Here is a 13,208-nt window from a genome sequence, read left to right as displayed (position 1 = left end):
AGCCCTAACCGGGCGACAACCCGGTCGAAGGTGGAGTGGGATGAGCCCTCGGATCGAGATGCAGAGATACATGGGGCAATGAGAGAGCCCTAACCGGCGACAACCCGGTCGAGCCCGCGGAGTGGGATGAGCCCTCCACGGATCGAGATGCTAGTGATACATGGGCAATGGGAGAGCCCCAACCGATAACCCGGTCGAGACCTGAATGGGATGAGCCCTCGCGGATCGAGAGGACGCCAGAGATACATGGGGTAATGAGAGAGCCCTAACCGGCGACAACCGGTCGTCGAGACCGCTGGAGTGGGATGAGCCTCCGCTGTTAGAGATGTTAGAGATACATGGGGCAATGAGAGAGTCCCCAACCGGCCATTATTCCGGTCGAGCCCGCTGAAATGGATGAGCCCTCCGCGGATCGAGAGATGTTAGAGATATATGGGCAATAAGAGAGCCCCAACCGGGCGATAACCCGTCGAGACCGCTGGTGGGATGAGCCCTCCGCCGGAAGAGACGCTAGATATACATGGGGCAATGAGAGAGCCTAAAATAACCCGGTCGAGACCGCTGAGTGGGATGAGCCCCTCCGTATTAGAGATGTTAGAGATACATGGGGCAACGAGATTCCCGGCCCGACGACATCCCGGCCGAGCCCATGAGTGGGATGAGCCCTCCGCAGATCGTAGATGTTGAGATACATGGGGCAACGAGAGCCTTAACCGGTGAAAACCCGGCCGAGCTCGCTGAGGAGGGGATGAGCCTTTGACGACGAAAGGCAAAGAGAAAAAGTGTGTCAAAGAGAGTAGCCCCAGAGTCCGGCCGAGCCCTTGGTCGGAGTTACAAAAGAGATCGCGGACATGAGATCCGAATCAAACATGGGGCAAAAGCGGGGTTCAGCCCATTTAGGGGTGATTTAGTCTTCCGAAGCCGAGAGTTCCAAACTACAATCGAAGGGGGACGAGTCCCTTTGGGGGACCGGGATATTGAGGTCCATGAGTAAGGGCAAGGGGATGAGCCCTTTGGCGGATACAATATTGAAGTTCTGCGAAAGGGTTCGCACATAGTAGTAAGTTATGTGGAGGAGAGTTTATGGCGGGACAAGACATTCTGGTGAATGCGGTAGTGAATTTTGTAGATGAGAGTGGATAGTCGGGTGGAGACACTTCACCGGGCATGAGAATGGAGTTTGAAGAGGAGAGTGAAGGGGATGAGACCCTTCATGGATACGCTTAACGAAGTTCTATGAATGAGAACCGATAAAGTGAGACACTTCACGGACATATACGGCCTAGTAGCCGAAATACGTGGATATGAGATGTCCCGAGGAGAAGGCTACGCATGATCCACCAGGACAATGTGGATATCTAGAGTTCGAGAAAGAGACAAGGACGTTGAGGACTTCGGTCCTTCCGTCCGTCATCGCCAACCTTAAAGAAGCGGGGCAATTGTAGTAGCCATATTGAGGGATGTATCACATAAATATCGGGCCAAGAGATACGCCTGCATCGACCGTGTATGGGTATTAAAATGGGCCCAAGACCAAACTATGCCCTAGGAGTAACCCTAAAAGAGGGAGGGAAAAAGAGGAAGAAGAGGGGGGCTGAGAATGGAGGCAGAGTGGGGTGAGGAGTGTGAGGTGAAACCACGGGCGCTTGATCCCGAAAGTATGCGTGAGGCAACCTAATTGGTGCAGCCGATCTAAAAGAGAGCGAGAGTACGAGTAAAATAGGGGGTCGCGGTATTGTGGTGCGACAATACCCAAGGACTGTGAACATTGAATGTTCATACTCAAAGGACTATGAACATTGAATGTTCACTATGAACATTGAATGTTCATACCCAAAGGATTATGAACATCGAATGTTCATACCCAATCAATATTCATACCCAAGGACTGTGAACATTGAATGTTCATACCCAAAGAACTATGAACATTGAATGTTCACTATGAATATTGAATGCTCATACGGTCATACCCAAGGACTATGAACATCGAATGTTCATACCTAATCAATGTTCATACCCAAAGACTATGAACATTCAATGTTCATACTAAATACACCAGGTTGTTTCGTCTGGGCCGGGCCGTTAATTATTTCGCGCCAGGGGTATACTTGACATTTCATCTACCCGATCCGTTTTTTATTTCGCGTCAAGGGTATACTTGAACTTTCATCTACCCGGTCCTTGAGAGTTACAAAAATAAAAAGGTGTCCTTGCGAGTTATTTTTTCGGCATTTTTGTCTTTAAGAGTCACTCCCTGTATTTAATATATTGGATTATGAAAAAATTTATGTCGGGATTTCCAATTTTTTTCAGTAATTGCACGTGATCATGTGTCTATAGTTCATTCCGAGTCCATCTATTTTTAAATCATATCAAATAATTATGTCCGAGTATAGGTGATAATTACTTCCAAGTTTATTAGAAGTTTTATTTTGTTTGAAAGATTAGTGGATAGCCGAAGAAGGAATAAAATGTATATATATATATATATATTTCAAATAAAGTTTCTTATTGTTTTTTTTCTTCATTTATACCGGGCTTTATCCTATCCGAAATCCAAACCCGAGCCCGATAGATACCCGAAATATAGGATTAGGGTAGGGTTTGATCACACTTCTCAACAAAATACCCGACTCCAAACCCGACCTGCTGAAAATCGGTCCAGGTTCGAGTAATCCGATACCCGTTTAAAACCCAAAAAATCGAGTTCGGGTCGGGTCGGATACCCATTTGGACATCCCTAATAGTACGTATGATTGTTACTTCGAGTTCCCAAAAAACGCAACTGTTACTTTTCTTATACCATTGAACAAAAACTATCGCCCTACTATTTTATATTTCAATGGTAGGCGATGGTTCTTACACTTGGTAGTAACATTCAACACTAATGATCGCATCCTTGCGCCTTTGAAAGTATTTATACATCTTAGATTGTTCACCTTGATCATTTTCCTTCAGCCAAAACTATTTCTGTCGGCCACCTTGATCATCATTGGTGAATTTACATGTTTGTCTTCCATCTCATATTTGGCCATGAAAAGAAACAAATGACAGGGTATTGATCTTTTGGCCCCATCATTGGTATGAAATTTTTGAGTTTGTTTACCCTATTTTTTTTTTTCCTGATCTTATTTTATTCTTGCAATTTGTTATTTATTTTTGTCACTATGGCATGTATTAATTTAGCTTTTCAAGTCCAATCCAAATTATTTTGTGTAGATGAGTAGATGCTTGGTAATAATTTGGACCCCATACTGCCTAAATATAATTTTCTTTTTTCTTCTTCTTCATTGCACAAAAGCATGATTGCTTTTTTTTTTATGTAATAACAAATTGAATCGTTCTCGATCTCTCTTGGCTTCCAAATCATGTACGTCATTTGAAGGAAACCCTACATTCCAAGAGACACCAGTTGTGTCTCCTATCGCTTAACCCTTCTTTATAATTTCTCTTTATTCCATCTTGATTTTGTTGGTGTTTCGAAATTATATTTTGATTATTATCGCTACGACGGTTGCTGGTTTCAACATACATGTACTTCCAAATATACTCTACATATTAGTGCTATAAGAATACCATCTCTACCATTTTCGCTTCAGACACTCATTTGTTGAGTTGATTGAGTCTATTATAAGATATTTAGTTTGTATTCAATTTAGAACAATCATCATTTTTCCCAGTTACTGTTTCTTGAATGAAAGACAACTCTTTCTCTTATCTTTGCTACATTTAGTTCATCACAATATGAATGATGCATACTTCTTCACCAGCCTTGCACGCTTCAAAATTAGAAAACAAATAACGACTCGATCTCAACAGGCTGATCTTCCATTCGCATATATAAATTTCTTTGTTTTTAAAAGGGGAACAACACTACCTTGAATAAGAATTACATCTATGCATAATTTTTTTTTTTCTCAAATCTTTATTACAAGTAGAAAAAATGAAATAGCCGAAAACGTTATAAAGTTAGTTTGAATTTTCTAGGATTTAGTGTTGTGTAGTATTCTATATTTATGCCTAATTTTCACTTGAAGAACTTTCACATGTGTGATATTTTTGTTTTATACATAAGCCAAGGAGGACTAGGGAACAATTTTCTTACATTTAATTGATAGAAAGTGTTTATACCACCATATAGAGTCCCATTCCATTAATGTTTACCAAGTTGGATAGTGCTATTGATACAAAGTAATATCTCTATAGCTTAGATTGTTTCTTTTTGGTCTCGAAAAACATTCTAATAGACAAGAAATTTAACAATGAATGTCGCTTAGTCACACTAATCAGTTCTCTTTGTATTGTGTTGCTTCAAGCATTACTTCAATCTTCCAAACAGGGAAGACGATGTAAGAGGAACAAAGAATGAAGTGTCGTAGCATCATAGTCGATCACCATTCACATATTTATCTTAACTATTTTCAATACAATAAGCACAAATTTCTAATTAAGAGTAATAATATTGTAACAATATTATGAAGTAGATCAAAACAAGGTGGTTTCTGTTCTTTGCTTCCAAATTCTAGGCTAAAATCTTTTCATGAAACTAATAGGGCATTATATAATATGGGCACTCACCAGTCTTTGTGTGGGTCATTTTGAGTTGTGAAGTGTTTCGACAATAAACTGCTTCAATACAACGAGAGCAATGGTAAAGAGCGCACTAAGAAACAGAGGAATTTGATGTTTAGGGAGATGAAACTGAACCAAGATAATAGCTGCCTACGTACCCAAGATCTATTCTCTAGGGATCAAGTTTCCACGTAGTTCCTTATGAAAAATAGTTTGGTATTTATAGAGGTAGAGTAGAGACTCTTTGTAGCTCAAGTAATTGTGATTGAATATAACTCTCAACTGATAGTTATCTCTTTGATAAGAAACAAATCTGGACATAAATTAATGTACGTTAGTGGCAAGTCATGCGGCTAAGGTTCAGCCTTAGACACATGAGTTAATGGGCCTGTGCATTGATCCATGGTAAAGCAAATTGGGCCTTAGCCCTGTTGATTAAACGAATAAAGTGGAGACCCCTACTAATGGACGTTTGCCACGTATGTGGGGGTCAAAACACCGCCCCCTCTTTGTCATGCGAATAAAGTTCACATGGTAAAGAAGAGAAGAAAAAGCAAGGAAAAAATGGAATACGAAAATAGTAAGCGAAATGTATAACAAAGTGTCGTGTGAATGTAAACGATAAGAAAATGGACAATCGGAAAAAATTTGTGAATTATCGAAAACGAAATAATGTCAAACTAACGTATACGGGACGCAATGTAGTTAAAAAATGGTTGAAAAATGCACAGAAAAAATAATAGATGCACAGAAAAAAAATTCAAAAGAAATTGATTGCTGAAACTGTACCGAACGCATTACGTAATAATACGAAAGTTGATTTCGACGACGCGTGCCAGCGGAATAGCGATACTAGGATTAGACCATTAAAATTAAACGTAGGGGCAGTTTAGTAATAATAGTAATAAAAGGAAGTTAAATACTAATTGGACTCAAAGTGTTCGGATGAGATAAGAATGTGGAGTAGATAAGAATTAAGATTAGAGACGAAGTTGGATTAGAAAAGAATCCCACCACCAATGGAAAACCATCTCGGAAACCCTATATAAGTGCTGGCGCTTATCAAACAGACGTGGTCAAGACTCCCTGAAGTCGCAGAAAGCTTGTCGCAAGATCGCCGCTCTAAACGGCGTGTTTCGCGTCTTCGCGTGGACTAGCAGGTACGTTCTCTCACCATCAAACTATGCTTATATATCAAGTGCATGCGCCTGATGGTGACAAGTGTTGAAATATCACCACCAAATCGTGTAAAAGAAAAGCTTCGACCCATTCTCCAATACTTTCGTCCAGCTACAATAATTCTCTAATCCTCTACATGCATATATATCAAGAGCCAATGAAGAACCACCAACAAATCCACACACTAACGTCCATTAATATTACTTTTTTTCTTCTAAAAGCTCATCATGGGTATTACGTCAAAGGTTCCAAGCTTCAGTATGTTATATCCACTTGTGAACAAGTTTGGTAATGGCTTCAACATTTTTACTCATCTTATATATCATCTCCTATTTATTGATCAATGTATTTGTGACTTGATGACGTTTTCTGGTCAGATCACTGCTTATGCATCTTTGGAATTTTGAATTGGTGTGTAGGAGTCATCGCCCGCCCACGGTTCACAATGTGGATTCTGCACTCCGGTTTTGTCATGTCTACGATGCATTCATCGAGAGCCAATCAAACGCAACCTAGTGAAGAGCAGATTGAAGAATGCATTGTTGGAAATTTATGTAGGTGCACAGGTTACAGGCCGATTATTGATGCCTTTCGAGTTTTTGCTAAAACTAATAATGCCTTGTATACTAGTGTATCTTCGGAAATCCCTCCAGGAGGTGAGTTTATTTGCCCTTCCAGTGGCAAGCCATGCTCTTGCGGATCCAAGATTATGAATGACAACATAACTTCAAAGGAAAATACGACTTGCACAAATGGTCATGCTCATGTTTCTTATAGTGAAGTTGATCAAAAAGCTCAAGCTCAAGGAACATGCTTTGGAAGTCTAATGAAGTTGGACCAATGTTTGCATTGCATCATATGGGCAAGAGGATTCAACGAAGAAGAGCAAGCAAGTGCTACCAGATACTGGACGAGCTAGGCCTCAAAAACCAATGGACCAACTACGGGTCTCAAACAACAACGAAAACAATATCGAAAAAGCTAGTCAGCGCGGCAGTATTGAAGCCAATCCTCAAGGCAATCTAAAAGTAAGTATCAAAAAAGCTATATTTGTCCAAGTGTAACGCACATTGAAAGTCATGATGTTAGATTTTCTTCTCTTATTGTTTTGTACACGATACTGAGCTAATGAAACTTATATGTGGGGTTGAGATATTTAATGCTGGGGCTAGATGAGGAGAACTATAGATCACCGACAAAGTCAAGCACATTGCAAACGAACGTGCGTCGAATTAGAGAACAAATGGTCGAGATGACGGGAAAAAAAATTGAAAAAAGAAATGTGTAAAAAAAAAAAAAAAGGTCCTTGTGCGCGAGCGAGAAAAATAAAAGAACCGGATTGTAAATGAAAGAATGATAGCTAGAGAATGTCAGGGCTACTATTCGAAAAGCAATGGCTAAAAAAAAATGTCGTTGGATGAGCTCGAAAAATATTTTAAACGGTTTCAATGATTTTCAATAGCATGAAACAGGTATGTTAGTATTTGTTATCAGTTATATTATAATTTTGGTTAAGTTTGAAAGACTGATGAAAATATTTGTATTTTTGTCGCAGGTTGAAACGGAGGAATTACGAGCAAAAGATACTGACGAAAAATATCAAGCGGAAAGATTGCAATTCCTTAAAAAAAAATAAAGAAGCTAAAGAAAGGTTTTGCTTAGGGTGTTCAGCCCAATGCCTTAGAAAAAATAATGAAGCTGACGGAAAGTTTCACTTGGAAAGTTCACTCAGAAAGATCGGCTGAATGCCTTTGAAAAAATAATAAAGTTGTCGGAAATTTGGACTCAGAAAGTTTCGCTCAAAAAAATCGGCTTAATGCCTTAGAAAAAATAATAAAGCCGTCGGAAAATTTTCCCTAAGAAAGTTGACGTAATGCGAATTTTGTTGCACGAAGAAATGACGGTATTAAGAGCAAATTATATTCACAAAGAGTTGACAGAGAAAGAATTCGCACAAAAGTCAATGAATGTCATAGACGAATTAAAGAAGTTGACAGAAATTTCGTTGAGAAAGATCGGCTCAATGCTTTAAAGCTTTAGAAAAAATAACGAAGTTGTCAAAAAAATTCAATTTGCTCGGAAAGATTCGCTCGAAAAAAGCAACTCAATGCCTTAGAAAAAAATAATGAAACTGTTGGAAATGTTCAATTCACTCGGAAAGATTCTCGTAAAAGGATTGGCACAATGCTTTAGAAAAAATAGTGAAACCGGATTTAAAAATTGTCGTCGCGGGAAAATTTTAGAGTAGAAAGATCGACACAATGCCTTAGAAAAAATAATGAAATTTTGAAAATTTTGTTCGGAAAATTTTTCAGTAGAAAGATCGCACAATGCCTTAGAAAAATAATGAAGTCGATTTGAAAATTTTCGCTTGAAATTTTTTCAGAGAAAGATCGACACAATGCCTTAGAAAAAGAATAATCTTGGAAAATAGTTAACCGAAAGCTTAAGCCGGGTTTAATGCAGATTTTGAAGAAGAAAATGAAGATTTAATCGAACAACCGTAAGACAATTGACAGAGACAATTGTGTAAATGTAATACTATAGAGCTAAAACTTCTTTTGATGAAAAATAAAAATGGGTTTGTTATTGAATATTGTTGTTGTGTCAGATAATATACCTGCGGAAAACTGATAATGTTGTAGATTTATGCAGTTGAAATGAAATAGAACAAGACGCCCCCACGTAGAGAAAAACGCCCCCAATGCGTACTTAACTTTGCAAAATTAGGCTAAGCAAGCATAAAAGCGTTCAAACTTAGGCTGACAAAGCTAAACGTGGTAACCTCATCAGATTTGATAGTAATGAACTAAGCGAGCGTAAAAGCGTTCAAACTTAAACTGACGAAGCTAAACGTGGTAACTTTGCCAGATTTTGTTATAGTGATAGTAACGAACTAAGCGAGCGTAAAAGCGTTCAAACTTAGATCGACGGTTAAACGTAGTAACCGTCCGATTAATAAATAGCGATAGTAATGACTAAGCAAAGCGTAAAAACGTTCAAACTTAGACCGACAAAGCTAAATGTGGTAACCGCCGATTTTTTAAGTAATGATAGTAATGAACTAAGCGGCGTAAAGTGTTCAAACTTAAACCGACGGCTAAATGTGGTAACCGTCAGATTTTTTTCGTAATGAGAGTAACAAACAAACTAAAAGCGTAAAACGTTCAAACTTATAATCGACGAAAAAGATAAGCGCAAAAGTGATGTGTCTTGACCCCGCTTCTAACAGGCGGGGGAGAGATAAGCCAATAAATCTACATGACGTATGTCATTTCGGGGTCTTTGAGTGATAAAGATGCTATCAAATTGTCGAGCAAGACTATATATCAAACTAAGATAAGCCGCCATACGCTCATCTCTTGCTTTCAAAAGACCCACCAAACTTATTGGCAACAAGGCGAGAATCCGTGTATAACTGGAGCTTTCACGCCCCCAGTGTCAAAGCTGTTCTCAAGGCACAAATAATGACCTCATATTCGCCGTTATTTTGGCGAAGCCAAGTCGCTAAGCCGCAGATTTCCCAATCTTTTCTCTGCTGGGTTTAACAAAAAATGCATCCAATTCCAAACCCAGATTTACTATGGGAGCCATCTGAGTAAACAATCCATAGGTCAATGGGATTAGGAATTGCGTTTTCATGTTGGTCTTCGTCGCCCCCAGTTATTGGCGGCAAAATGTTTTCCATAGATTCTTCCTAGTGCAAGGAATCGTCAATAGGAGAATCATCAATCGGAAAATCAGCTATCAAAGAAGCCAGATCATGTCCTTTTTCAGTAGTACGACTTTCAAAGACAATGCTATATGCACTAAGATAACTTTCCCATTCGGCTAATCTACTTGATTCATGTGCATTACGAAAGATCTTGCGTAAGGGATTTTCAGTATAATTCTGACCAACCTCCCCTGGAATTAAGTATGGTTTCAATCGGCGAGCGACATGAACCAATGCAAGTGCAATTTTTTCCATCTTTGAATAACGAGACTCAGCTTCGGTTAAAGTCTTACTGATAAAAAAGACGGGTCTACCATCATCAATGAAAAGAACAGCACTAACAGCTTGAGTTGTAGCTGCCAGGTATATGCCACTAGGTTGACCCGTTGAAGGACTTGTCAATATAGGAGGACTGACCAAGTATTTCTCCAGTTGTTGCAATGTCATCTCACAATCAACGTTCTAAGTTGCCGCCCCCTTTAAAGTCAGGAAGAAGGGATGACAACGATCGGAATATTTAGAAATAAATCTATGAAGAGCGGCAAGCCGACCAGTAAGTCGTTGAATTTCCTTCTTATTTTTTGGTGATGGCATATCGATGCTTACAGATCGATCGGGATTAGCCTCAATACCTCTACGAGTCATGAGGTATCCCATAAATTTTCCAGAAGAGAGGCCAAAAGAACATTTGGCGGGATTGAGTCTCATGTTATACTTGTTAAGCTTATCAAAAACAAGTTGAAGATCGGAAAGATGATCACCAATAAGTTTCGATTTAACAACTATATCATCGATATAAGCCTCCATTATTATCCCCAGCAGATCGGAAAAAATTGTATTGACAAGCTTTTGGTAGGTTGCACTGGCATTTTTCAGACCAAAAGGCATAACAGTGTAGCAGAAAATGCCTTGATCTGTAATGAAGGCGGTAAACTCTTGGTCATCCACATTCAAAGAGATCTGGTAGTACCCTGAAGAAGCATCCTGATAAAACATAAAATGATAAAAGTTTACCTACAAAATGAACGATAAAACTCAAAACGTAAGTAAACTAAACAAGATTACGTGCCTAGATTTATCAAAGATTTCTACTCTCAATCCTATGAGATATAGTATAGTAGATGATTCGTTCCACTCCTAGTCCTTCCGCATGCTGTGTTCTCTACGTATAAGTAATCTTAACTCTAAAGTCTAATGAGAGATTTACGAAATGGCAACTAGACTACGATGCAACTACCCATAAGATGCAACTAGTCGACTTTTAGAACAACTATGGGAATGCTACGTCGATTCTATGATAAGGAGTTAGAGGGGGATTGATTCCACTTTAACTCGACTTAATCCTACTAACGACGAATCGTCATAATCCGAATTGAACTGCTTCGCATAACAATCTGGTTACTCCTAATCCCTAATTACACATGGCATTTCTACCAATTCATAACTAGCATGTGAACGATTACACCCATTCTCATGGTGAACTAATCATTTCTAGAGTGGAAAGGAAATTTATTTAATTTCTACGATAATCGAATCAAGCTTTCATCAAGGCTTCTCAACCCCCTCGAAGGGAGGTTTAGCCGAGAATCATCACGCTATCATTCCCAATGGAATTCAAACAAGACATGATATAAAGATTTGAACTTTACTTGTTTAAACTCAATTCCAAACTACTCATGCAATAATTGAATTAAACTAATAATGACAAATAATTGAATCTAAGAATTGAACTAAATAAGTAAATGGAAATGAAACTAGATTATGGAGAATACTATTTTATTAATCTAATAAATAATAAAACAATGATTTAAATACTAAATTAATAATCTACTTTGTTCTAAAGTAATTAATTAAACATGAAACTAGATCTAAAACAAGATATGAAAAACTAATTAATTAACGAATTGAAATTCTAAAACTAAGTTCTAAAACTAATTAATGGATGCTAACTAATCTAGGTCTAACTCTCCCCATTAACAAAGAGTCAAGCTCTTGTTTTTATACTTTCAGATCCAAAAATCGTGCATGGGCTTGGAGCCATGTTTTGGGCCAGAGAATCAGGCCCAAAACCCAATTCTTTCAGTCCAAAAAGGCCTCTTCAGCTGCAGTTGGCTTCAATAGACTTTGCGTCTACTTCTGCTCCTCTGATTGGGTCAAGGCTTAGACCATTGGAAAGCTCTTTCCGAGCCGGTCGTTTTGACATAAGGTAGGCCCAATTCAGGGTCTGCGTCAAAGATCTGCCTTCCGGAAGTTCTGGCGACTTTGAGTCTTTGTTTACGCCCGCGTCGACTTTTCAGCTTTTGACCGGGCTTTAGAAAGGCTTTGTCTTCTTGAATCTTGGCCTTTAATCACAGAACTCCTTAGCAACCGACCTTTGCTCCTTTATCTCGCTAAAGTGGCACATTTCTGCATATAATGGACTTTGAAGCCTGAAATGCATAAAAACACGTAATCAGTATTAACTCTTAATTATTACTCACATAATTGGTCTAAAAGTATGACTGTTACAGGGTTAAAACTACAGTTTTGGACTCTTATCACATCCATGAAAGATAGGCGTTGGAAGCCCGAAGTGGCATCCACCAGTTCAGAAATTCGTGGCAACTGATACGGATGAATCAGATAAGCTTCGTTAAGGTTCGTTAAGGTTCATATGAACTTCGATGAGTGGGAAGTTACATCAAAGGGACTTCATGTTATGTGGGTGAAATCCATTTTATCCAGAATATTTAAACAGACAGATGCCCCCGGTCGAGCCTATGTGGAAGATGACACCTGCCATTACCTCTTACAAGAGTTAGAGATTTTAGGCGATACACACGTTCAGGTCCGACTAGAGATTGTCTTTTTCTTTGTGTGTAACCAGCCTATCTAGGTCGGTAGTTTGTCTGGGATTGTGGTCTTCCCTCTAGTTGATTCTGTGACACCTTCCTTCCTTATTGGATCAGACCTGTCTAGGACGACGATTTTCCTCAGTCAGCGAGGTCGACCTTCCCTCGTCGAGTCGATCTCATTTGGGATATTGGTATTCTTTATATTTTTTTTACGTGGCGCCTTCTTTCCCTGCACGGGTCGGACACATGCGGGATGGCGCTTTTCTCAAATCTGCGAGGTCGGCCTTCCCTGTCAGGTCGGTCCAGTCTAGGATGAAGGTTTTCCTTATACTTTCTTCCGTGACGCCTTCTTTCCCTATCTGGTTGAACCTGTCTAGGATGGCGATTTTCCTGAAATCTGTGAGGTCGGCCTTCCCTGTCAGGTCGGTCCAGTCTGGGATGAAGGTTTTCCTTATACTTTCTTCCGTGATACCTTCTTTCGGAGCCGTTTGTATCGCCGTTTGTGGTAGTGGCAGCAGCGGTACTGCTGCAGTTGGATGTTGAGAATTGATCCTACCACTAGGAGCAACTCAATTGTTCAACGGTTCTTGCATTGCCCGACTTGAATTTCGAGGGTTGCGATTCCTATTGGCAAGAGGAATATGTTGTCTATTCGGTCTGCTTCTTGTGCTTACCATCTTGATTGTTTTACGTGATAATGGATTCAAAAACCCACAGACGGCGCCAATTATGTTTCGGCAATAAACTGCTTCAACACAACGAGAGCAATGGTAAAGAACGCACTAAGAAACAGAGGAATTTGATGTTGGGGGAGATGAAACTGAACCAAGATAATGGCTGCCTACGTACCCAAGATCTATTCTTTAGGGGTCAAGTTTCTACGTAGTTCCTTATGAAAAATAGTTTGG

The 13,208-nt window shown here is 39.4% G+C and overlaps 1 protein-coding gene across 1 annotated transcript; it reads left to right on the top strand.

Moving 5' to 3' along the window:
- The first annotated feature begins 6,232 nt into the window (after positions 1-6,232).
- LOC147477713 (xanthine dehydrogenase 2-like) lies at positions 6,233-6,670 on the top strand. Its single transcript, XM_086586061.1, has one exon. It carries the CDS (start codon positions 6,233-6,235, stop codon positions 6,668-6,670), a length of 438 nt encoding a protein of 145 aa, XP_086442187.1.
- The last annotated feature ends 6,538 nt before the right edge of the window (positions 6,671-13,208 follow it).

Source organism: Coptis chinensis, chromosome 9 (genome assembly GCF_015680905.1).
Source record: "Coptis chinensis isolate HL-2020 chromosome 9, ASM1568090v1, whole genome shotgun sequence".
NCBI classification, from domain to species: domain Eukaryota; kingdom Viridiplantae; phylum Streptophyta; class Magnoliopsida; order Ranunculales; family Ranunculaceae; genus Coptis; species Coptis chinensis.
The sequence above is the reverse complement of the archived record's forward strand: the minus strand, read 5'-3'. Positions and strand labels throughout refer to the sequence as shown.

What these genes read in the sequence shown, in the direction of transcription:
- LOC147477713 (XM_086586061.1), top strand. Translation starts at nt 6,233, where the DNA reads ATGCATTCATCGAGAGCCAATCAAACGCAACCTAGTGAAGAGCAGATT.